The 20260-nt window shown below is 36.6% G+C and overlaps 1 protein-coding gene across 8 annotated transcripts in view; it reads left to right on the top strand.

Annotated features, from left to right (window-relative positions):
• The window catches only part of ITSN1 (intersectin 1), a 262634-nt gene that overhangs the window by 113681 nt on the left and 128693 nt on the right, over positions 1-20260 (top strand). For all 8 annotated transcript variants that reach the window (XM_037832091.1, XM_037832111.1, XM_037832102.1 and 5 more), the window contains exons 5-6: positions 4667-4827; positions 19336-19515. In XM_037832091.1, the coding sequence (XP_037688019.1) occupies positions 4667-4827; positions 19336-19515 (341 nt within the window). The remainder of the gene's footprint in view (positions 1-4666; positions 4828-19335; positions 19516-20260) is intronic.

Raw genomic sequence — 20260 nt, 5'->3', positions numbered from 1 at the left:
GATGGAAGGAGGGGTCTCCAGGCTGGAGTCTGGCTCCACACAGTCTGCTGTCCATGTGCTTCCTTTGTAAGCAAGTCAGCAGCACATATGCCCCTGCTGCCGTCCTTACTTATTTTATGTCAATTTGTTTATAATTAAAAGCAATATAGGAAAAAAAAAAAAAGATATTCATCCCTCATTGCCATTCTCCATCCGCTCTGCAAAAGTGTCTTTAATGACACAGCAGTTCTTGAGCATCCAGCAATGATAAATACATCACAGAAGAACTTAGAAGATAAGGATGGCAGTCAGTGGGCTCTCACTGGTCAGTTTACAGAATTGAAGAAAAGATGTGCTCTGCCCAGCAGGTATCCTCCCTGAAAGATCAGGCTTTGTTTGTTTCTTTTTGCCAGAAAGCCAAGTAGTAGAAGGGTAGAAAAAGTGAGAGAAATGGGTCAGAGATGAAAAGCAACGAAAGCAGCAGCTGGTAAGTGGTTGGTGGTTGAGCTGCCACCATGGTCAATAGAGGAGGGCCAGCGGGAAAGCGACCAAAGAGAAGAGTGTGGAGATGGAGAGCTGGTTCTGAGGATGGAAATGGAGGGATGGGACATGAAAGAGGAAGGGGAGAAGCACCTTCCGTGAGTTCTGGGTAATTGTAGTATCTCTTTCTTGAAACCAACTATCACTTCTTCCCAGAAGGCTTCTTGAAAGGCATTTCTGCTCCCAAGGTCATTACAGGGAAGCGAAGGGAAGAGTCTCATGAAGGAGGCAGTTAGTAACTGTGTTGACTGCTGTGAGATATCAAGTAAGATGAGCACTGAAAATGTTCTTTGAATGTAATGGCATTTTTCAGATTCCTTTTCCACAGCCACTTATCAAATGTTTAGATTTATGATTTCTTTTCCACAGCCACTTATCAAAATGTTACTAGCATTGCTTAGTACTTTATTGTATGTTGTGTTTTCTGCTTTCTTAATTTCAACATTCTAATATTTCGTTATATTTGACTTCCTTAAATAAAATTAACAAAACAAAACAAAACACCTTTGTGGTGGACTTTCTAGATTTTTGTTTGCTTGACAGAAAATATCTTTCTTTTGTCTTCACACATGAAAGATAGTTTGCTAAGTATAGAATTTTAGCATTATAGTAATTTTCTCATTCCACTCTGTAACATTACTTGTTTTCTATTATTTTTGGTCTTTGTGGTAACTTATCTTTATTGTCTTAAAGTATGTAAGACTTGCTTATATTTGGAATTCAGAAAATTTTCTAGAACATGTGGGAATTCTGCCTAGTATGTAATAAACCCTATTAATCCAAAGACTGGTCTGCACAGCCCGTTCCCAGCCCGCCCCCCAGATAATTCCCCGAGTCGGTCTTTGAAGTTACTGATAGCTCACAGTGTTCTGCGTCCTTCTTGTTCATGCATCTGTTGAGTTTTTATTTCAGTAATCATGCATGTTTTTGCTTCTACAAACTTTCTAGTTCTGAGTTTACTATCTTTTATAAAAAATTTTTTTTGCAATGTGGAATAATTTAGTAATTTCTTCAATTCTAAACTATTAAAGTATGGATACAATATACTTGAACATTTTGAAAATTTCAAAAGGTAGCAAAAATTGTCCTTGGCACCCTTGGCCCTAACCTCTACTGCTGTGTATTGCGGGTGGAAGGAAAGGTAGAGTCAAGAGCTGAGCTTGGTAGGAGTAACTACTATATTTCCCTAAGTCTTTCAAGTTTCTGCTACCAGTTATAGTTTATTAGTTGTTGACATTTTATGAAAAGGCTGATACAAAATACTGAAAAAAAAAATTGGGATTGGGTTCGGTGGCTTAAAGTTAATAAATGCCTAGAATATACTTTCCTCTGTCATGGTCACATGTTACCAGCAAGGGTTTTAGAGACCCTAATCTATTCTAGTTCATCGGTCTATTACTAGGAAGTCTGCTCTCCCCTCCTCCACTCACTGTCCCACATTGTGTATTCTTGTCCCTCACTATAAAATGTGCTGTAGAGGGGAGTGGTATGGGGAACAGGAATGCCTGGGTTTTTGTTTGTTTATTTTTTAGAGTGCATCTTGATGCTGATTGATGTGAACCTTTGGAGCCTTTTTTTTTTTTCTTTTTCTCAAAACCGTATGAAATAACACAATATCTTTTTAAAAATACTTAGAGAAAGAAATTCACCATTTCACTTTTCTAACTTAACTTCCTTTAAAAAGCCTGAACTATTGTACCAAAAAAAACAAAACAAAACAAAAAAAAAAACAAGCAACCAGAGGCCAGTTTCAATTAGGAATACAGATGCAAAGTACAAAGCAAAGTCTTAGCAAATAGAATTCAGCTATGTCTGAAAAAAATAATTCACTATGACCAACTTGAGTTTATGCCTGAGATGCAAGGTTGGTTCAGAATCAAGAGATGCTATGAACATGAGTCTTCACATTAGCAGATTAAAGAAATAAAGGAGATGTGGTCAGAACATCAGATGTTGATTAGGCGTTTGACAAAAATTATAGTAGCCATTTCTAGTAAGTAGAAAAGGGAACGCTTAAATTTTTCAAACTACTTTACAGAAATCACTACCACATATTACTCATAAGCAGGGATGCACACACATTGTCTTAGAGGCAATATGACCAAGAAAAGAAATAATTGGTAAAAATATTAGAAAGGGGAAAGAAAACTTCACTTTTTTTTTTTTTTTTTTTTTGCTAATTATGTGATTGTACACTCACGAAACCCAAGAGATAATCCTTTTAAAAAAATTAGCAGGATTAATAGAAATTTGATAACTTTTTCTCCATGCTTGAAATAAGCACTTAAAAGTAGAAATGGGGAAAAATACACCATTTAAAATATTGACAAAAATGGTAAAATTCCTAAGAATACATTTAACAAAGAGAATATATTACTTATACAAAAAAAATGATAGAATCTTTTTAAAGGAGATGCAAGTATAAATGAACAAATGGAAAGATATTATTTTCTTAGGTGGACAGACATTATCACAAACATGTCAGTTCTCAAAAAAATAATGTATAAACTTTACACAATTTCAGCTTAGATCTCAGTCAGGTTTTTGTAGAATAGATAAAACGATCCTCCATTTCATTGGGGAAAACAAATGTTTGTGTATAGCCAAGAAAAGTAAAAATTAAAAAAAAAAAAAAAGGCTTTGCCATGTATCAGCTTGTACCATAGAGCTAGGAGCCATTATAGTTACATAAGCCTGGGAATTGTTCAATCAGAATAGTTAATCCAGAAATATGAACCCATAATAAATAGCAAAAATATACTTCATCTGAATAAGAAAAAGATGGATTAGTTAATAAATGATGCTGGAAAAGCTAGGTATCCACCTGGAAGAAATAATTTGAACCCTGGGAGAACATACCAACACACACATACATGCCTAATTACAGTTGGTTTACAGGTTGAAAGGTGATAAAATAAACAATACTATCTTAGAAAATCAAGGATTGAAAACCTGCAAGCTATGTGATGAAAGGTTTTTATATATAAAACTTTTATATATACATATTTTAAACTCCTATACAGTAAAAATTAACATGAAATTAACAGACAAATTTTAAAAAAATCTTTCAACAATTGACAGTTAAATTAGTAATATACAATGACCTCTTATAAATTAAAAAGTAAAAGACACGAATCCCACCAGAAAACTTGGCCAAGGATATAAAGGAGCAGTTAAAGAAGTACAAATTCAAATAACCAGGAAACAAGTGGAAAGTGATGCTCAAGCTCACAAGTAGTAAGGGAAATTCAGATTCCACTGGCGTGATTTGCTGAAGGGGATAATTGACTCGAAGAGGGCCAGGGAACTCCTATCTGAGGCAAAGAGTCAGTTCCTGCAGCCGTGAGGTTCAGTTTCCTGCTTTCAGATCTTCCTTTGTTTCCAAAATAATAGTATAGTGCTGGATTAAAATTTTTTATTGTTTATAGAGATTCTCTAATGAACATTTTTCATACAGAATAGGTTATATCATAAATTGTAAACTTTTTGTAATGTAAACAATTGTAATGTAGTTAAGTGATAACGGCAGGATTCTAAAGGAAAGTTAATTTTTAGAGCTTTATAATTATTGTGTGGCATGGCATGTATGCTATAGTGTGTCCCCATGGTGAAGTTTGTAGAAACCAACAGAAGAGCTTATGCAGGCTAACCAAGTTTCTCTAGAAATATACTCTTAAGTGTTTGTGTGTGTTTTTTTTTTACCCCCTAACAACTTCATTGCAACATAATTAATATTATAAAATTCACTCTGTTAAAGGGTATTGGTTTTTAGTGCTTTCACAGACTTGTGCAACCATCGCCACCATCTAATTTTGGAACATCATCTTCAGTCTAAAAAGAAACCCTGTATCTAGGTGCTTTGGTTGTCCAAAGTATAAATTCCCACACTTAGACTAAAAATTACATTATGTATCATAGAAGAAAAGAGTAACACAGGAAAAGATATTTTATATTTATATAAAAGCTGGCCAGTGTTTCCAGGTGAGTTTTATTCCCGTGGCTTGGTAAACAAGTTTGGTTTGGTTTGGTTTGGTTCTCCAGGGATAAGGGAGCTGACTATTTTGGTTTCGTGTTGGTGGGAGTGGTGGTTTGAGAAGAGTTATTTTACTTTCACCAGTCATTCTGAGTCCATGCTTTTGGTTTGCAGGGCACTAGCTGACACGAATAACGATGGAAGAATGGATCAAATGGAGTTTTCCATAGCTATGAAACTTATCAAACTGAAGCTGCAAGGCTATCAGCTCCCCTCCGCACTTCCCCCTGTCATGAAACAGCAACCAGTTGCTATTTCTAGTGCACCAGCGTTTGGTGAGTCTGCAGATGAATTAGTTTCTATATTTCCTTATATTTTTAAAAGAAAAGTATTTGCTTCTTTTTCTGTTAGTTTATAGCGCAGTGAAAATCTAGGTTCATAATTCATTATGAAAAATGATGAAGGTAGTCCTGGAGGAAAGGGAATGTCCACATTTTTAAGAAAGAAGTAATAAAGATGAAAGCAAAGGTACAAATTGTTAATTAGAGTGAAATGAGCAAACTTGCAGTCTGATGTTGCATCTTCTGTTTTTTTCTTATTCTTATTGGATTCTTGACATTGTCACAAACTTCCTTTTGGTTTTCTGTTTCTATAACATCTTTATTTCTCCTTGTGCATGTAACACTTCTTTTGGATTATGGTATTGAGAAATGTATTTGTGAGTTACAGTATTGAGGCAAATGGGCACACAGGTCCTTTCTAGAAAAAAGTGGAATAGGAGCAATGAAATTATTACAATTAAGAGCGTTATTCCATTAAAAACTTATTTTTTAGCTAGACATTTTTTTTTATAAGTTAATCAGTAATTAGTTGACTGTCTAAAATCACCAAGAGTTCTGATTTCCTCTCTGTTCTAAATGTAGATTTACTTAGATTGATTTGAAGGTTACAATAATCAGATATAACGTTTGATTCACAGGGAAGTTCTTCAACAGTTTAAACAAACACAGAAAAATGTGGATAGAGTTACTTTCCCTGTTTTCATCCTGATGTATCTGATGACAGGTGATAGAGTGAAGTAGATTTTTTTTTTTCGGGACAGGGTAGGCAGTCAACAGTAATTCAGGTTGATACAACTGATGATAAGTTGAGATAAATTCCCTACTTATTAGATTTACCATTAAATACAAACTATACATTGCCTTTCCTATGATGAGGTTTAGCCACAAAGCTGGTTTTTGTATGGGGAAAAGTACAGGTTTTGGGAAGATTCTCTAGGCAAATAGAACAGTAAACCGAGAGAGAAGGAAAATACCCAAAAGATCAGGTGTGAGTAAAGGATAGGAAGAGATAAAGTTATAGGCTTCATGTGACCAGAGCCCTTGTCCATTGTGTGTTCACAGAACCTAGCTGAATCAGTCAGGGTTCTCCAGAGAAACAAACAAACAAACAAACAAAAAACCCATAGACAGACAGATTGATTAATTTTTAAGAAATTGGCTTATGCAATTATGCACGTTGGCAAATCTGAAATCTGTAGAGGGAGTGGACAGGCTGGAAATTCAGCTGGAGTTGATGCTGTATTCTTGCAGCAGAATTTCTTCCTTTCTGGGAAACATCAATATTTGCTTTTAAGGCTTTCAACTGATTAGATGAAGCTCACCCATATTAGCAAAGGTAATCTCCTTTGCTTAAAATTAACTGAATGCTGATGTTAATTACATTTGCAAAATATCTTCACAGCGACATCTAGGCCAGCGTTTGACCAAACTTGACCCTATAGCCTAACCAAGTGACACATAAAAGTAACCATCACACTAGACTTTAGTTTTAACCAGTTTATTTAGTGGAAGTTGCTCTAAATCCTTGAAGGTCCCTTTAGCCCATGTTTAGTCAGGACCCATGTGTTGAGAACCGCTAAAGGGTGTTTGGTTTTCTTTTGGCCTCCCTTCCAGGGCAATATTGTTCCAGAGTGGAGAAAGGGCCAATGATCAGAGTTACCCCATTTTTTCTTTTTCCCTCAAACCTGGGGGTCAGTAATTCTTCCTCTAACATTTACTATGTCTTCATCTATTCCATGCTGCTATAGGAATTTCAACTCTGAAGATATTGTTGATTTATTTTATTTTCAGGAGGTTGTGGCCTTGCTGCCCAGGGGGTTTCATATCCACTTTAGTAAACTGCTGTTGCCGCTGGGAATCGGATTTCTGACCCAGACACTGTGCCAGGTGATCCATAGCCACTCCCCCAGACTTCTCCACTGCCTTTCCCCACCTCGTTCTTGTCACATCACTGTTCCCAGTAACTGTTTTTAAGAGGATAAACAATCAGGAAATACCAGGATATAAGAGAATTACAATGATTTGGTCCTCATCAAGTTTGCCCATGTTTACTTGTAGATCTGGCCTTTGTTAATATTTCTAGTTTCATCTCTTCAGCTCAACCCAGGGTAGCTGTTTCTTATAGTTCTGGCTACTTGAGAACAAGACAATTTATTGCTTTTATCATTATTTTCTAATTAATGTTAAACATTATCCGACCATGCTTTTTACATTGTAACTTCTGTGCAATTATATTTGATTACCACAATAACCTATAAGTGGGCAGAAATTATATAAATGAGCCTTGTTATTTAAATGAGAGAACCAAGATTCTACGAAGCTAAACAATTTGCTTAAGATCATATTTCTGACAGAAGAGTAGAGCTGTCCAAACCTACGGTTTTCCTAAAGGCACCAGGTTTCCTTGTGACCTTTCTTCTTTCTCCCAACCTTCACGATCACCAACATCTGGGTGTCACAGAGCACTGCTCTTCCGGGGTTCCTTGTCTGCACATGTGTTAAAGCAAATGTTAAGGTAACTGTAGAATTGAGGCTGGCTGGGGCGTGAGCAATCATTTTGTTCAATTCGCCTGCATTATAAAGGAGGAAACGGGTGTAGTAACACTGTGACCTGCCTGAAGGCACCCAGCTGTATTCTAGGAATTTCTATGAGTATGCCTGGTTCCTTCTTCCCTCTGTGTGTTTGCATACAGTATAATTCTTATTATTTTATTCTGGACCCAGTCATTTCAGGGGGAGTCTATTTTTCTTTTCTTTTGTTTCTGTTTTGCCGGAGTCTCTGGTATTATTAGATTGTTTATGGCCTACGTTCAGCATTTTTTCAGCCACTGATATGTGTCCTGCTTACTGGGAACATGGTGGTGGGCAAGACAGTCATGGCTCCTGGAGCTTATATTCACATTGGGGGAAGCAAGCAAATAAATAATTTCACTCAGGGATAATCATGGTCAATTCAGTAAAACAGTGATAAAAAATGGATCTGTGTGAAGCCCTAGAAGGGAGTCTTCCTACTAAAAGCAACAGTAATTGCAAAGATCCTAAGGCGAAAACCAACTTGGCATATTGAGGAACAAAAATTAGAGCATTATAACTGAAGTATCAGGAGGCCATGATGTCAGGGAGGTAAGACAGGAGTCAGATGCTACAGGGCCTGATAAAACCATTCGAGGAGTTAGGATTTCCTTTTTGATATGCAACTGAAAGCCACAGAGAGCTTTTAATCTGGGAAGCAACATGTTGATAGACCCTTAAAAAATAATCTGTGTTATCTGAAGACTGGATTGCAGAAGGATGAGTAGAATCAGGGAGGTTAAGGTTGGAGGTTTTTGCCATGGGCAACAGGTACCGGTGATTTAGGTCTGGGTGGTAATCAATGTGGAGGACAGAATTAGATGCATTATGTTCAGTGCTTTGGAGGAAGATTAGAAAGGATTTACCAATGGATTGGAAATAAGAGATGAAGAGTATTAAAGTTTTTAGTCTGAATTATTAGATGGATGGTATAGACCATTTGCTAAGATGGGAATAACTGGAGGAGAAACAGTTTTGGAGGGAAAATCAAAAGTTTTGTCCAGGTTAAGTTTGAGATGTCTAGTGGATTTCCAAATTGATATGTTAAAGAGACAGTAGAAGATGTAAGTCTGGAGCTCAGAGAAGGGATTGATCAGCTGTGGGAGAGAAATATGTGAGTGTTTGAATATGGGTGCCGTTTAAAGCTCAGGGCCTAGGTAAGAAATCTTGGGGAGAAAGCGCAGCCCGAGAAGAGCAGGATATATAGTACCAAGCCTTGGTTTGTTGTTATGTTTAAAGATCTGGTAAAAGAGAAGAAGCCAGAAATAGAGACTGAAAAGAGTGAGTGGCGTTTAAGTGGGAAGAGGTTGGTGTCCTAGAAACCAACCAACCAAACAAAAGCTTTAAAAAGGAAAGAGTGTTCTACTATTGTAGTTGCTTCTAAGAGATGGAGTAAGAATAGGACTGAAAAGTGGCTTTTGGATTTGACTGGGTGAGTTTGTGAGAGACCTTGCCAAGCAGTTTCAGTGCGAGCAGTAGAGAAAGTCCGATTGGAGGCTTAGAAGAGAGGAGTTTAATTGTAAGGGGAAACAAAGTTAGAGGAGCAGGTAAGCTGCGTGGAGGGGTGTTTAAGATGGGAGGCACTCCCACATTTTTATAGAGTAGAGAGGGAAAACTTCATTGAGTAGTGAAGGGAGAATTTCCGGAATTAAGATTGCATAGGCAAGTGGGGATGGCATCCAGGACACAGCTTTCAGTAGGTAAATTTGTCCAAAAAAGATTTGTTCAAAAAAGATAGTCAATTGAGGGTGATAACGTCTTTGCAGTGATCATGTAAAAGCTGAGTGGGTCATTTGGAATGGAAAAATTATGATGTAATAAAATAATTATAATGATTGTATTACCATTTGCCTCTAAAGATCTTCACAAACTTGGAAGCTGACAAGATGGTTTTATCAGTCTTGTGATTAAGCACTTTTATTTTTACTTTTTGGATGGTTTTGTCTAGTCTTTGGTACCAATTAATTTGAGATATTTTAAACTCTTCTTTCTTAGCATCTTTTTGAGGTTAGGGGTCTGTAACACATAGTGTAAGTATCTTGAGGTTAACTGGCTTGTCCCTACTATACTGTTGTCAAGCCTTTTGAAAATCTGAATTGTACCTCAGGAAACATTTTCAGTTTGTTTTGGTTTGTTTGTAGTTGCTGCTTGAGTAAATAACCATTTTTATGTGAGCAAAAGCCATGAATTAGAGCATAAATGTAACACAGTCACCAAATAATCATTACTTATAAAAGTTTGTGATGCTAAAACTGACAACGAAGTCAACCTGATATATACTCAGTGTGTGTTAATGTGTAAAGTAATCTGATCCAAATAAGATAATGAGTAATGTGCTTAATAGTATATATGAATTGCAAACCAGTCAGTTGGATGAATGTAATTCATAAACTTTTACCCAGTGAAACCCAGGTTAGAATTTTTCGTCTTCTCTGTTAGTTTTTCAGTATCTAAAAACATTGTTTTACCAAAATGAAAATAGTCTTTCTTTTTCTGATTGTATAAGTAGTAGGTGCCATTTGTAAATTGAGAGGTATAAATATTTGAAGAAAAACATATAAATTACTAATAATCCCATTCCCCAGGGCCCACCTCCATGTACAAAAACACTATTTTAAAAACTTTATAGAAGTAATGCACACTGTTAGTAAAATCAAATACAAATAGAACCGAAGGGTGTAAATCTGTAACAGTGTGGGTGGAAGAAGGGAGCAGCAGATTATGTGGTGTATTTGAGAACAGGAGAAACCCAAAATACCAAACAGGAATTCACAAGAAAGTTCAGCCAACCAGTTTGAGAGGAGCAACTGAAACTGGGAGGTGTCATGTTCTCTGCAATTCTGGGTGAGTACAGGGCCCTGAGTAAGAAGACCTGAAAGGCCTGGAGTGGTTTAGCTCTATGAACTTTTCAAGTCTTGACCCAACAAGTTTCCCTTCTAGGACAGGGCCTCACACTGAGGAGAAATGCTGAGAGTAGAATAAAAAATTGAGCAGAACAGGGACACAGAGACACAAGGGAAGGAGAAGGTCCAGACCACGCTGGGAGAGGAGAATGGAGACAGGGACTCCCAGAAAGCAAGGTTCACATAAAAAGGAGCAATAGAAAATATCAAGCAAGGTCAAATCCCACACAAAGTTCTTATTAGAAAAAAGAGAATAAAGAGCAGAATAACTCTCTCCATGGACAGGAAAGCACACCAGTAACCTATTTCAAAACAAGGTAAAGGATACTAAGAAAATTATACAGGTTATGAAAGAGCAACATCAGTGAGTATTTAAGTCTCAGGAATGAAGTGATGGAACTCAGAATAGAATTAAATAAAAGAAAAATTCATTTCAGATGAAGACTAAACTAGAAACAGCACAAGAGTAAATAAACACTAGAGATAGCTTCTGAAGAGAAATAGGTGAAAAGGAAGATTTTTAAAAAGTAAAAGGAAATGAAAAAGAGAAAAAAAAAGATTTGAGAAAAATTGACAAATATCAAAGGCAAAGAAGATTGAATTTATGGTTAATAAGAATTCCTGAATAAGAAAACCAAAACAAGGGAATAGAACAAATGCTAAAAACTAATTCAAGACAACTTTCTTGAAATAAAAGATTTGAAACTATATTTTGAAAGAATATACCACATACCTGAGAATATTGACATGTAAAACCATACATATTCTAGTCAAAGAAAAAAATTATTTGAGCATGTAGGGAAAGAAAAAAATTATTTAGGCATATGGAAAAAGAAAGCAGGTGATTTATAAAGGAAAGAATAGTAGATTATCTTCAGACTTTTTGACAGCAGTGCTTTATGCCAGAAAAAAATGCAATAACATATTTAGGGTTCCTAAGGGGAAAAGTATAAGCCAAGGATTTGGTATCCAGAAGAAATATATGTTCAAGTATAAGCAGCATAGACAGTTATCAACCTGTAAGGACACAGGGAGTATTGTTCACATGAGCCCTTCTTGAAGAATCTACTAGAGAATGAGCTTCAGACAACCAAATTGACTAGAGATACATCAGCATAAATACCGGGGGTAAGTATTAAATATATAGTTACCTGTAGAACTAAAATTAAATTAAGCCTGGGAGGAGAGAATATAGAATGTAATTCCTATGTGCATATTTACTATATAGTGAGTCGGGGGAGAATATATGCAAAGTGAAATGATTTAATGTTTTCAGGAATCATATTGGTGGTAGTATTAGAACTGTTTTTCTGAAACTGTTGTGTCTATTATATGTGTTTAAAAACAGGTGAGTAATTACGGAATATTCCATTTCTGTCATCCCTGGAATCCTTGATTTCGGTATGGAAGAAAGGCGATACAAATGTAGTAGAGAATGTTAAGTGTTAACCCAGAGTTCTGTAATCTTGTATTTGAGTGTTGGACATATCAGTATGAACTCAAGGTTTCCTCTCTCTCTCCTTTTATCTGTTCATCTGTCTACCCTTCTGTCTCCCAGCTCAGTCCACTGTGAAGACCTAGGAACAATAACTGACCCCAGTAACAATGAGTATCTCTAGTGCCCAGATTGTGGTCTTGAAATGTGATTTCTACTAAAAGAAACTAGAGCTTCCTGGAGAGAGAGTTGATTTCAGGTCTGGGATGAGCTTGAAAGGACCCATCTTGTAATATCAGACAGCAAGAAAGCTATCAAAGAGGAGTAGGGTGATGTCAGAAAGTCTCAGGAGCCAACCTAGAGTGACTGTCATTGGTCAAAGATGGAACAATTTGAGCTTGAGTAATGATAACAAATACAATGGATTAAAAAACCCCAAATATGTTTAAATCCATGACTTAACAACAACAAAAAATGCATTAAAAAATAACTCACCTTTGGAGGATGATAGAGAACTAATTTGTCATCTTGAAAACAGGTGAACAGAAGGAATCAAGCATTTATCATGCCTGTCCTGTATGAGCTGTGCCAGTGGATAACCAACTAGTAGATGAGGGAAGGTGCCTCTTTATATTAATATTCCAGCTAATAACTCACAAAGAAATGGTAGGATTATTAATAACTTTTTTAACTTTCAGTGAATTTTTAAACCATCAATGGCCATTAAGATAAAAAAAAAAAATTACAACCAGACATTATGTGCCTCCTGTAGTCTTGCCAAAAAAGGTCAAACCTGAGCCCAATCCAGTCTTTGTATCTAGCTGCAAATTTGCAGGAAATACAGGAAAATGTTGAATCATGAAGGATGCATTCAGCATCCAAACAGAGAAACTCTACAGGTTGTATGGCCTGGGTCTTTTAACAGATTAATTGTAAGGGGGAAAAAAAAGGATGGAGGGGGCATATAGATTTTAAAAGAATCTAGCAGACAAGTCAGAGATGAGCCAAGTGAGATCAGCAAATCCTTTCCCCTAAGGGCAACCATAAAACTGGACAGAACTGACAAAAATGACCATTATATTGCTCTCTAAATCAACCAGAGGTGTATATAACAATCTGAGAAGCATTTATGTGTGACAGACTTGAGCCTCAGGTATGGACACTTGGAGGAATTGAAGTCATGGCATTCGTGCCTAGGATGTTCCTATTGCCCAGCCCGCCTCAGCTTGGACAACGTGGAGTCTGTCCTAGGTTGGCGTGGGCTGTGAGGACCAGCAGCCTAGTTACAGTAGTTGAAGGGCACTTACTTGATTTATAATGGTAGGCAATGCCCATGCCCACATCTCTGTCAGTAGAAACAGTGGTCTTGGCAGCAGGTGAGCAGGTAGGGCCAATGGCTCATTAGCCTGAGGTTGTAGTCATTGTTAGGGCAAGTATACTCCTGGATTAGGCTGTTCACATGTGGAGCTGAGACCAGAGAGGTCCCAAATTAGCTACAAATTCTTGGTCAACCCTCAGGCTATGTGTATGAACAGGGGAGATGTGAAAGGATCCTGCAGAGTACAAAAGTTGAGATAGACTTAAAATGGCCTGAACTTTGAATGCATTCCTCTGCTGACATACAGAATGATTGGCAGAGGAAGGAATCCTTATTGACTTGAGGTGCTTGAGCACAACTTCTGTTCAATCGCTGTCTGACTACTATGCTACACAGACATAATGAGCAACTGCTTGGAAGCCAGTCTTAAAAATACAAACAAGAATCTTAAAAAAAACAACAAACTGATAAGAGACATTAGGGGTTGTACACTGTGAGGGAGACAGAATTTTCAGATTTAGTCTAGGTAAGATACGAGATACAAGGTAGAGATAAAGATAAAGATAGAGAGATAGCATGATAGAGAGAGAGAACCTTCAGGGGTAAAGGTCAAAACCAGAGTTGCTGTAATATGTTATCTAAAATATCATTTTCAACTATAAACTATAAGACATTCAAAGAAAGGGTAACCCATATTCAGGAAAAGGAGTGGACAGTAGGACCTGACACTGATCCAGATGTTGGATTTAGCAGGCAAAGACATCAAACTATCAATTATAATTATGTTCACAGAACTAAAGAAACCATTCTTAAATAATTAAATGAAAGTAAGTTAACAATAAATTAACAGATAGGAATTCTCAAAAAATAGAAGCACCACAAAAGAACAAAATGGAAATCCTAGAGTTGAAAAGCATAATAACTGAAATGAAAAATTTACTAGAGGGTTTCAATAGGAGACTTGAGATGGCAGAAGACAGAATCAGTGAATTTGAAGATGGATCAATAGAAAATATCTAGTCGGAAAAAATACAGAGTAAAAAGATTGAAAAACAAATGAGCAAAGCCTCAGAGACTTGTGGGACAAAATCAAACATACCGAAAAATATGTAATGGTAGTCTAAGGAGGAGAGTGGGGCAAGGAAAGAAAAATATTTGAGGAACGTTTCCCAAACTTAAGGAAAAACATTAAGGTACACATCCATGAAACTCAACAAACCTCAAGTAGAGTAAATACAAAGAGTTCTATTCCTAAACACATCATAGTCAAACTATGAAAGCCAAATACAAGGATAACATCTTGTAAGCGAGAGAACAACTCATCCCATATAGGGGTGCATTTATATGATTAGCAGCAGACTTTTAATCTGAAACATTGATGGTTAGAAGGCAGTGGAATATTCAAAATGCTGAAAGAAAAATTACTGTCAACCAAGAATTCTATATCCAGCAAAACTGTCCTTTGAAAATGAAGCTGTCCTCCCATACCCCAGAGGCTAGCAAGCACACAGCAGCAGGGAGCAGAGCACGTTCCATCTGCAGGGTGTCCTTGCGTGGACTCCCTGCATAATGGCTCAGGGTCTACATCACAGTCCCAGGGCAGGCTGTCCCCAGAGCACATGGAGAACTAGTGCACTGATTGGTTCCCCAGCCAGTTTGGACTCTGTGCACCACACCAGAGAAGATCAAGGAAGATGGGCTTGAGAGCGCCACCTGCTGGCAGAATAGGGAAACTGCACTTCAGCAAGCTGTAGCTCTTCCAAATTATAAATAAAAGCTCAAATAATCCTGCATTTCCCAAAATAATCTTATCAGGAAAAGCAAATGCACCAAAGCCAACAGAAAATCACAAAGCACTTGAAGAATGTGGAAGATGTAGACAAGCCAAATGAACAAATTAAAATGCCAGAAGAGACACAAAATTTGAGCAATTAATTAAGGAAGTACAAACAAATCTCCAAAACAACTTCGGTGAGATGGCTAAAGACATAAAGGAAATCTAGAAGACTCGAGAAGAGCATAAAAAAGAATTTGAAGATGTAAATAAAAAAATAGCCGACCTTATGGAAATAAAAATGAAGGTGAAGCCATTCTGGATGTTATTCTTATGTATTATATAGATATTCCTTTTTAATTTCTGGTATATTAGAATGCCTAGAATGAAATACCTGAATCTGTTGCACTGTAATCCAGTAGACTTGATTCTTGATGATGATTGTATAACTATATAGTTTTTATCATGTGACTATGTGATTGTGAAAACCTTGTGACTGATATTCCCTTTACCCAGTGTATGGGCAGATGAGTAATAAAATAAATACCAAAAAATATATGAATAATACAGGGGGATAAGGGGTATGGGATATTTTAGGTGTTCTTTTTTATTTTTAATTTTTTTCTTTATTTTGGAGTACTGAAAATGTTCTAAAATTGATTGTGGTGATAAATGCATAACTGTGTGATGATGCCATGAGCCATTGATTGTATTCTTTGGATACATTGTATGGTGTGTGAATATATCTCAATAAAATTTCATTTTAAAAAAGAAGGTGAAATAATGACCAGATAAACAATGACTGAGAGAATTTGCTGTTAGCAGACCTTCTTTAAAAGAAATAATGAGGGAAGTTTTTCAGAATGAAAAAGAAATGATATCAGATGGTAACTAATTGAACAAAAAAAATGAAGAAAGAACACTGAAAATGGTACAAGATGTGGATTAATATAAAATATAATCCACATATGTACCTTTAAATATACATTTTTTGTTTTTTTTTAATTCTGTTTTATTGAAATATATTCACATACCATACAGTCATCCATGGTGTACAATCACCTGTTCACAGTACCATCTTATAGTTGTGCATTCATCACCCCAATCTATTTTTTAACATTTTCCTTATACCAGAAAGAATCAGAATCAGAATAAAAAATAAAAAAGAACACTTAAATCATCCCCCCCATCCCACCCTATTTTTCATTGAGGTTTTGTCCCCATTTTTCTACTCATCCATCCATACACTGGATAAAGGGAGTGCAGTCCACAAGGTTTTCACAATCACTGTCACCCCTTGTAATCTACATTGTTATACAGTTGTCTTCAAGAGTCAAGGCTATTGGGTTAGAGTTTGGTAGTTTCAGATATTTACTTCTAGCTATTCCAATACATTAAAACCTAAAAAGTGTTATCCATATAGTACGTAAGGATGTCCACCAGAATGACCTCTCAACTCCGTTTGAAATCTGTCAGCCACTGAAGCTTTACTTTGTTTCATTTCACCTCCCCCTTTTGGTCAGGAAGATGTTCTCAATCCTATGATGCTGGGTCCAGATTCATCCCCAAGAGTCGTATCCTGTGTTGCAAGGGAGATTTACACCCCTGGGAAACAGGTCCCACATAGGGAGAAGGGCAGTGAGATCACCTGCAAAGGTGGCTTAGTTAGAGAGAGAGGGCCACATCTGAGCAACAAAGAGGCTCAGGGGGAGACTCTTAGGCACAATTATAAGCAGGTTTAGCCCCTCCTTTACAGTAAAAAGCCTAATAGGGGCCAGCCCCAAGACAGAGGTGACAGCATGTCAAGCTGTCAGTCCCCAGTATTTGTGAAAACATCAACAACAATCCAGGTGAGGAAGTCCAACACCTCCACATCCTCCCCCAGCACCTCAGGGAGGCCCCGAATATATATTTTTTTCTCCATCCAAATTACTTTGGGATGTGTTGCTATTTCACTCTAACCTATACCGACCTACCATATCTCACTTCCTGTTCAAAGTTTCATGTAATTGTGGTGTTTGAACAAACTGTAGAAGTTATATTGTTTAGAAAATATAGATCCTACACCAAATAAACATTTCTTCCCTTGGTCTCACATGGAAGTTGAAGTTTTAACACACAGTTTCAACCTTTACCCTTTGGCCTGATTTGCCTTAGTCTTAACCAGATCTGCTTCATTCATATCTCTAATTGAAGTCTGGGCTCTTTTTCAGCTTTTTTTTTTTTTTTTTTAACAGTTGTTTTATGCGTTAATATTGACATTCATATCTGCCGAGCTCTAGCTCTGAGTTTCAGGTGTCACACAGGTTCCTAGTGTTCCAGAGACCAATCAGGTTATACACCAAGGAATCAACATCTCAGAGTTTGGAGATAGCCATTACAGTTCAGGAATAGATTTGACTGCTATAAGAGCTTACAATCTAGGGACCATTATAATAATCATTTCCCTGTTAGGCTGTGCTCTAAGATTCAATTCTGGGTTTACACATTGTAGTTAGTCCATATCAGTGAGGCATTATAGTATTTGCCTTTGTTTCTGGCGTAGTTCACTCAAAATACTGTCTACAGGATCCATTCACCTCCTTGCATGTCTCACAGCTTCACTCCTTCTCGTAGTTACTCAGTATTCCATTGCATGCATACACCACAGTTCACCATTGTGTTCCTCAGTCAGTGCACCTTTAGGCCACCTCCACCCATTGCAAATCATGCATACTGCCTCCATAAACACCAGTGTGCAAATGTCCATTCATGTCTCTGCTCTCAGATTTTCCAAGTACATACCCCATAATGAGGTTGCAGGACCTTATGGCCCCCACATACTTAGCTTCTTGTGGAACCACCACAGTGACCTTCAGAAAGGCTATACCATTCTGCCTCTTCATCAACAGTGAATAGGTACACCCCTCTCTCCATGTTTTCTCCAGCACTTTTACCCCATTTATATTTTTTCTACGATTTTATAGAGGTATATTCACGTAACATAAAATTATCCACAGTGTACAATCAGTTGTTCATGGTATCATCCTATAGTTGTACATTTATCACCACAATTAGCACTTGAACATATTGATTACTATGAAAAAGTTTTTTTTTTTTTGGAGAATAATAAAAGATATAATAATAAAAAGAAAAAGTGTCATATAATGCAATATATTAATAAGGACAGAAAATAACACCATACAAAGAATCCCATGTCCCTCCCTTATATTTCCCTCTCACACATACTTAACTTTCATATATTGCCTTTGTTACATTTAATGGAGCATATTACAATGTTACTGTTGACCATACACTCCAGTTTGCTTTGATATTATGTTTTTTCCCTAATACCATCCCTTTTTCAACACTTTGCATGGTTAACATTCATTTGTTCTCCCACGTGAGAACATTTTTATATTTGTACGTTTAGTAAGTCATGGGCCACTCCAGTTTTTGCCAAGTTACACAGTCCCAGTCTTCATCATCTATCTTTACCTTTATGTCTGGTGTCATACATTCCCCTGTCCCACCTCTTTCAGCCTTACTCACAGACATCTTTGTTCAGTATACTTACAAGATTTTGCTACCATCACACATTATATTTATAAATATATTTATAAATATGTTTTTCTCATTTTTTTTCTTTAAAAGATTGTCTAAAGCAATAATTCTAATACTGTAATGTTGGATTGTATATGCAATGTATACAATATGCAGAAGAGATGTAATATATTTGCGATAATAGCATAGAGAATGGAGCTGGATTGGTGTCAAATTTCTATATTTTACCAAAATTAAAATAGCATTAATCTGAAATAGATTATGATAAAATAACATGTGTATTTTAATCCCTAGAGCAACCATTTAGAAAATAACTTTTAAATAGCAGTTAAAAAGCAAAAACAAAAAAAAGTACAGGAATTTAAATGGTATAATAAAATATATTTACTAAATACAAAAGGCAGTAAAATTGAAACAGAAACAAAAAGGAGACATTTATTTTAGTTCAGTCATTTTTTTTGTTTATTGATTAGAATACTTCTAAAAAGAAAAACTTCCCTCATCAAATATTTGGTTATCCTGAGGTACAATTTGTGCAGAAAATGCAAGATAAATGCTTGCTTTTTTTTCCGCTTTATTTACTTGTTTCCAAAATGATCATTTAATTGCCTAACATCCTCCTAAAGTGACCAATGAGGATTCTTTGTTTGTTTTTAAATATCATTATGAAGGCCTGCATTTAATTATGTTTGATGGTTTTCAGTCCCTTGCAGTTACTAGTCTTATTTATTATTGCTCATCTTTGGCCAGGCGATCCCTCTTCAAGTTGGACCTTGAGTCTTTTGATGTGATCTTGCACATAATATTTGATAATCTTAAAACTATTAACCTGCTAACATATTTTAAATGGGAAGATATTATAGCCCGAAAGCGATATTCTTCAAGCCGGCCTGGATTAATCACCACTGAATGTTGACACTGATCTGAATGTGACTTTGTTGGGGTCTTTTCCTCGTAGGTATAGGAGCTATCACCAGCATGCCACCGCTGACAGCTGTTGCTCCTGTGCCGATGGGATCCATTCCGGTGGTTGGCATGTCCCCGCCCCTCGTGTCTTCAGTCCCGACAGCAGCAGTGCCTCCCCTGGCCAACGGGGCCCCCCCTGTCATGCAGCCTCTGCCTGCGTTCGCGCATCCTGGTATGTGCCCTGCTGAAGCCACAGGCTGATATTTTACAGCTTGTCTTTTACTGCTCATCCTTGCTAAATCTTCTGCTTCACTTTCTGTTAAATTTGAAAGGTATTTTATTCTACAGGAAAACATCCACTTTTTTCATTTACTTTCCCATGTATTTCAGCAGATTAAATGGGATGTTCTAGGGTAGAGGGAGAGAAAAGTGTATGAAATTAGTCATAGCTCTGGGTAGCACTCTGGACAAAGGTGAACACAACAGCATAATTTCCTCTCAGGGGCTTCATAAGAGCAACTGAAGTTCAAACAGTATTTGAACACTTTTTCTTTTCATGTATCAGTTACCACTTTTATTCAGCTGCTAAGAATTGCTAATAAGAAGCAAATCCCCCAGGAACAGAATTATATGTGTGTGTGGGTGGGATAGGGGGAGATACTTGTGAATTCAGTCTCTGAAAGATTCCTGGTTTAAGTTCATTTCATTTTGAGTCTCTATTCCCAATCTTTTTTCCCATTAGTTAAAAGAAAGCATAAACTGTAGATGGAGGTAGCCTTAGTCTAACGAATCTTAATGAACTCATAAATATGGAAATAATTTTTTTTTATAATTATACATGTTTATTACTTTAATATTAAAATATAAAATAGGTGTTTGAGATTATATTTTTCTGAATTATTTACATTTTGTTACATAAATGCTGTTTAAACAAAATAGTGCTAGTTAACAATGATAAATAGTAATTAGCAGTAGGT

Source organism: Choloepus didactylus, chromosome 1 (genome assembly GCF_015220235.1).
Source record: "Choloepus didactylus isolate mChoDid1 chromosome 1, mChoDid1.pri, whole genome shotgun sequence".
Taxonomy (NCBI): domain Eukaryota; kingdom Metazoa; phylum Chordata; class Mammalia; order Pilosa; family Megalonychidae; genus Choloepus; species Choloepus didactylus.
Note: the sequence above shows the minus strand (reverse complement) of the source record. Positions and strands in the feature narration are given on the sequence as shown.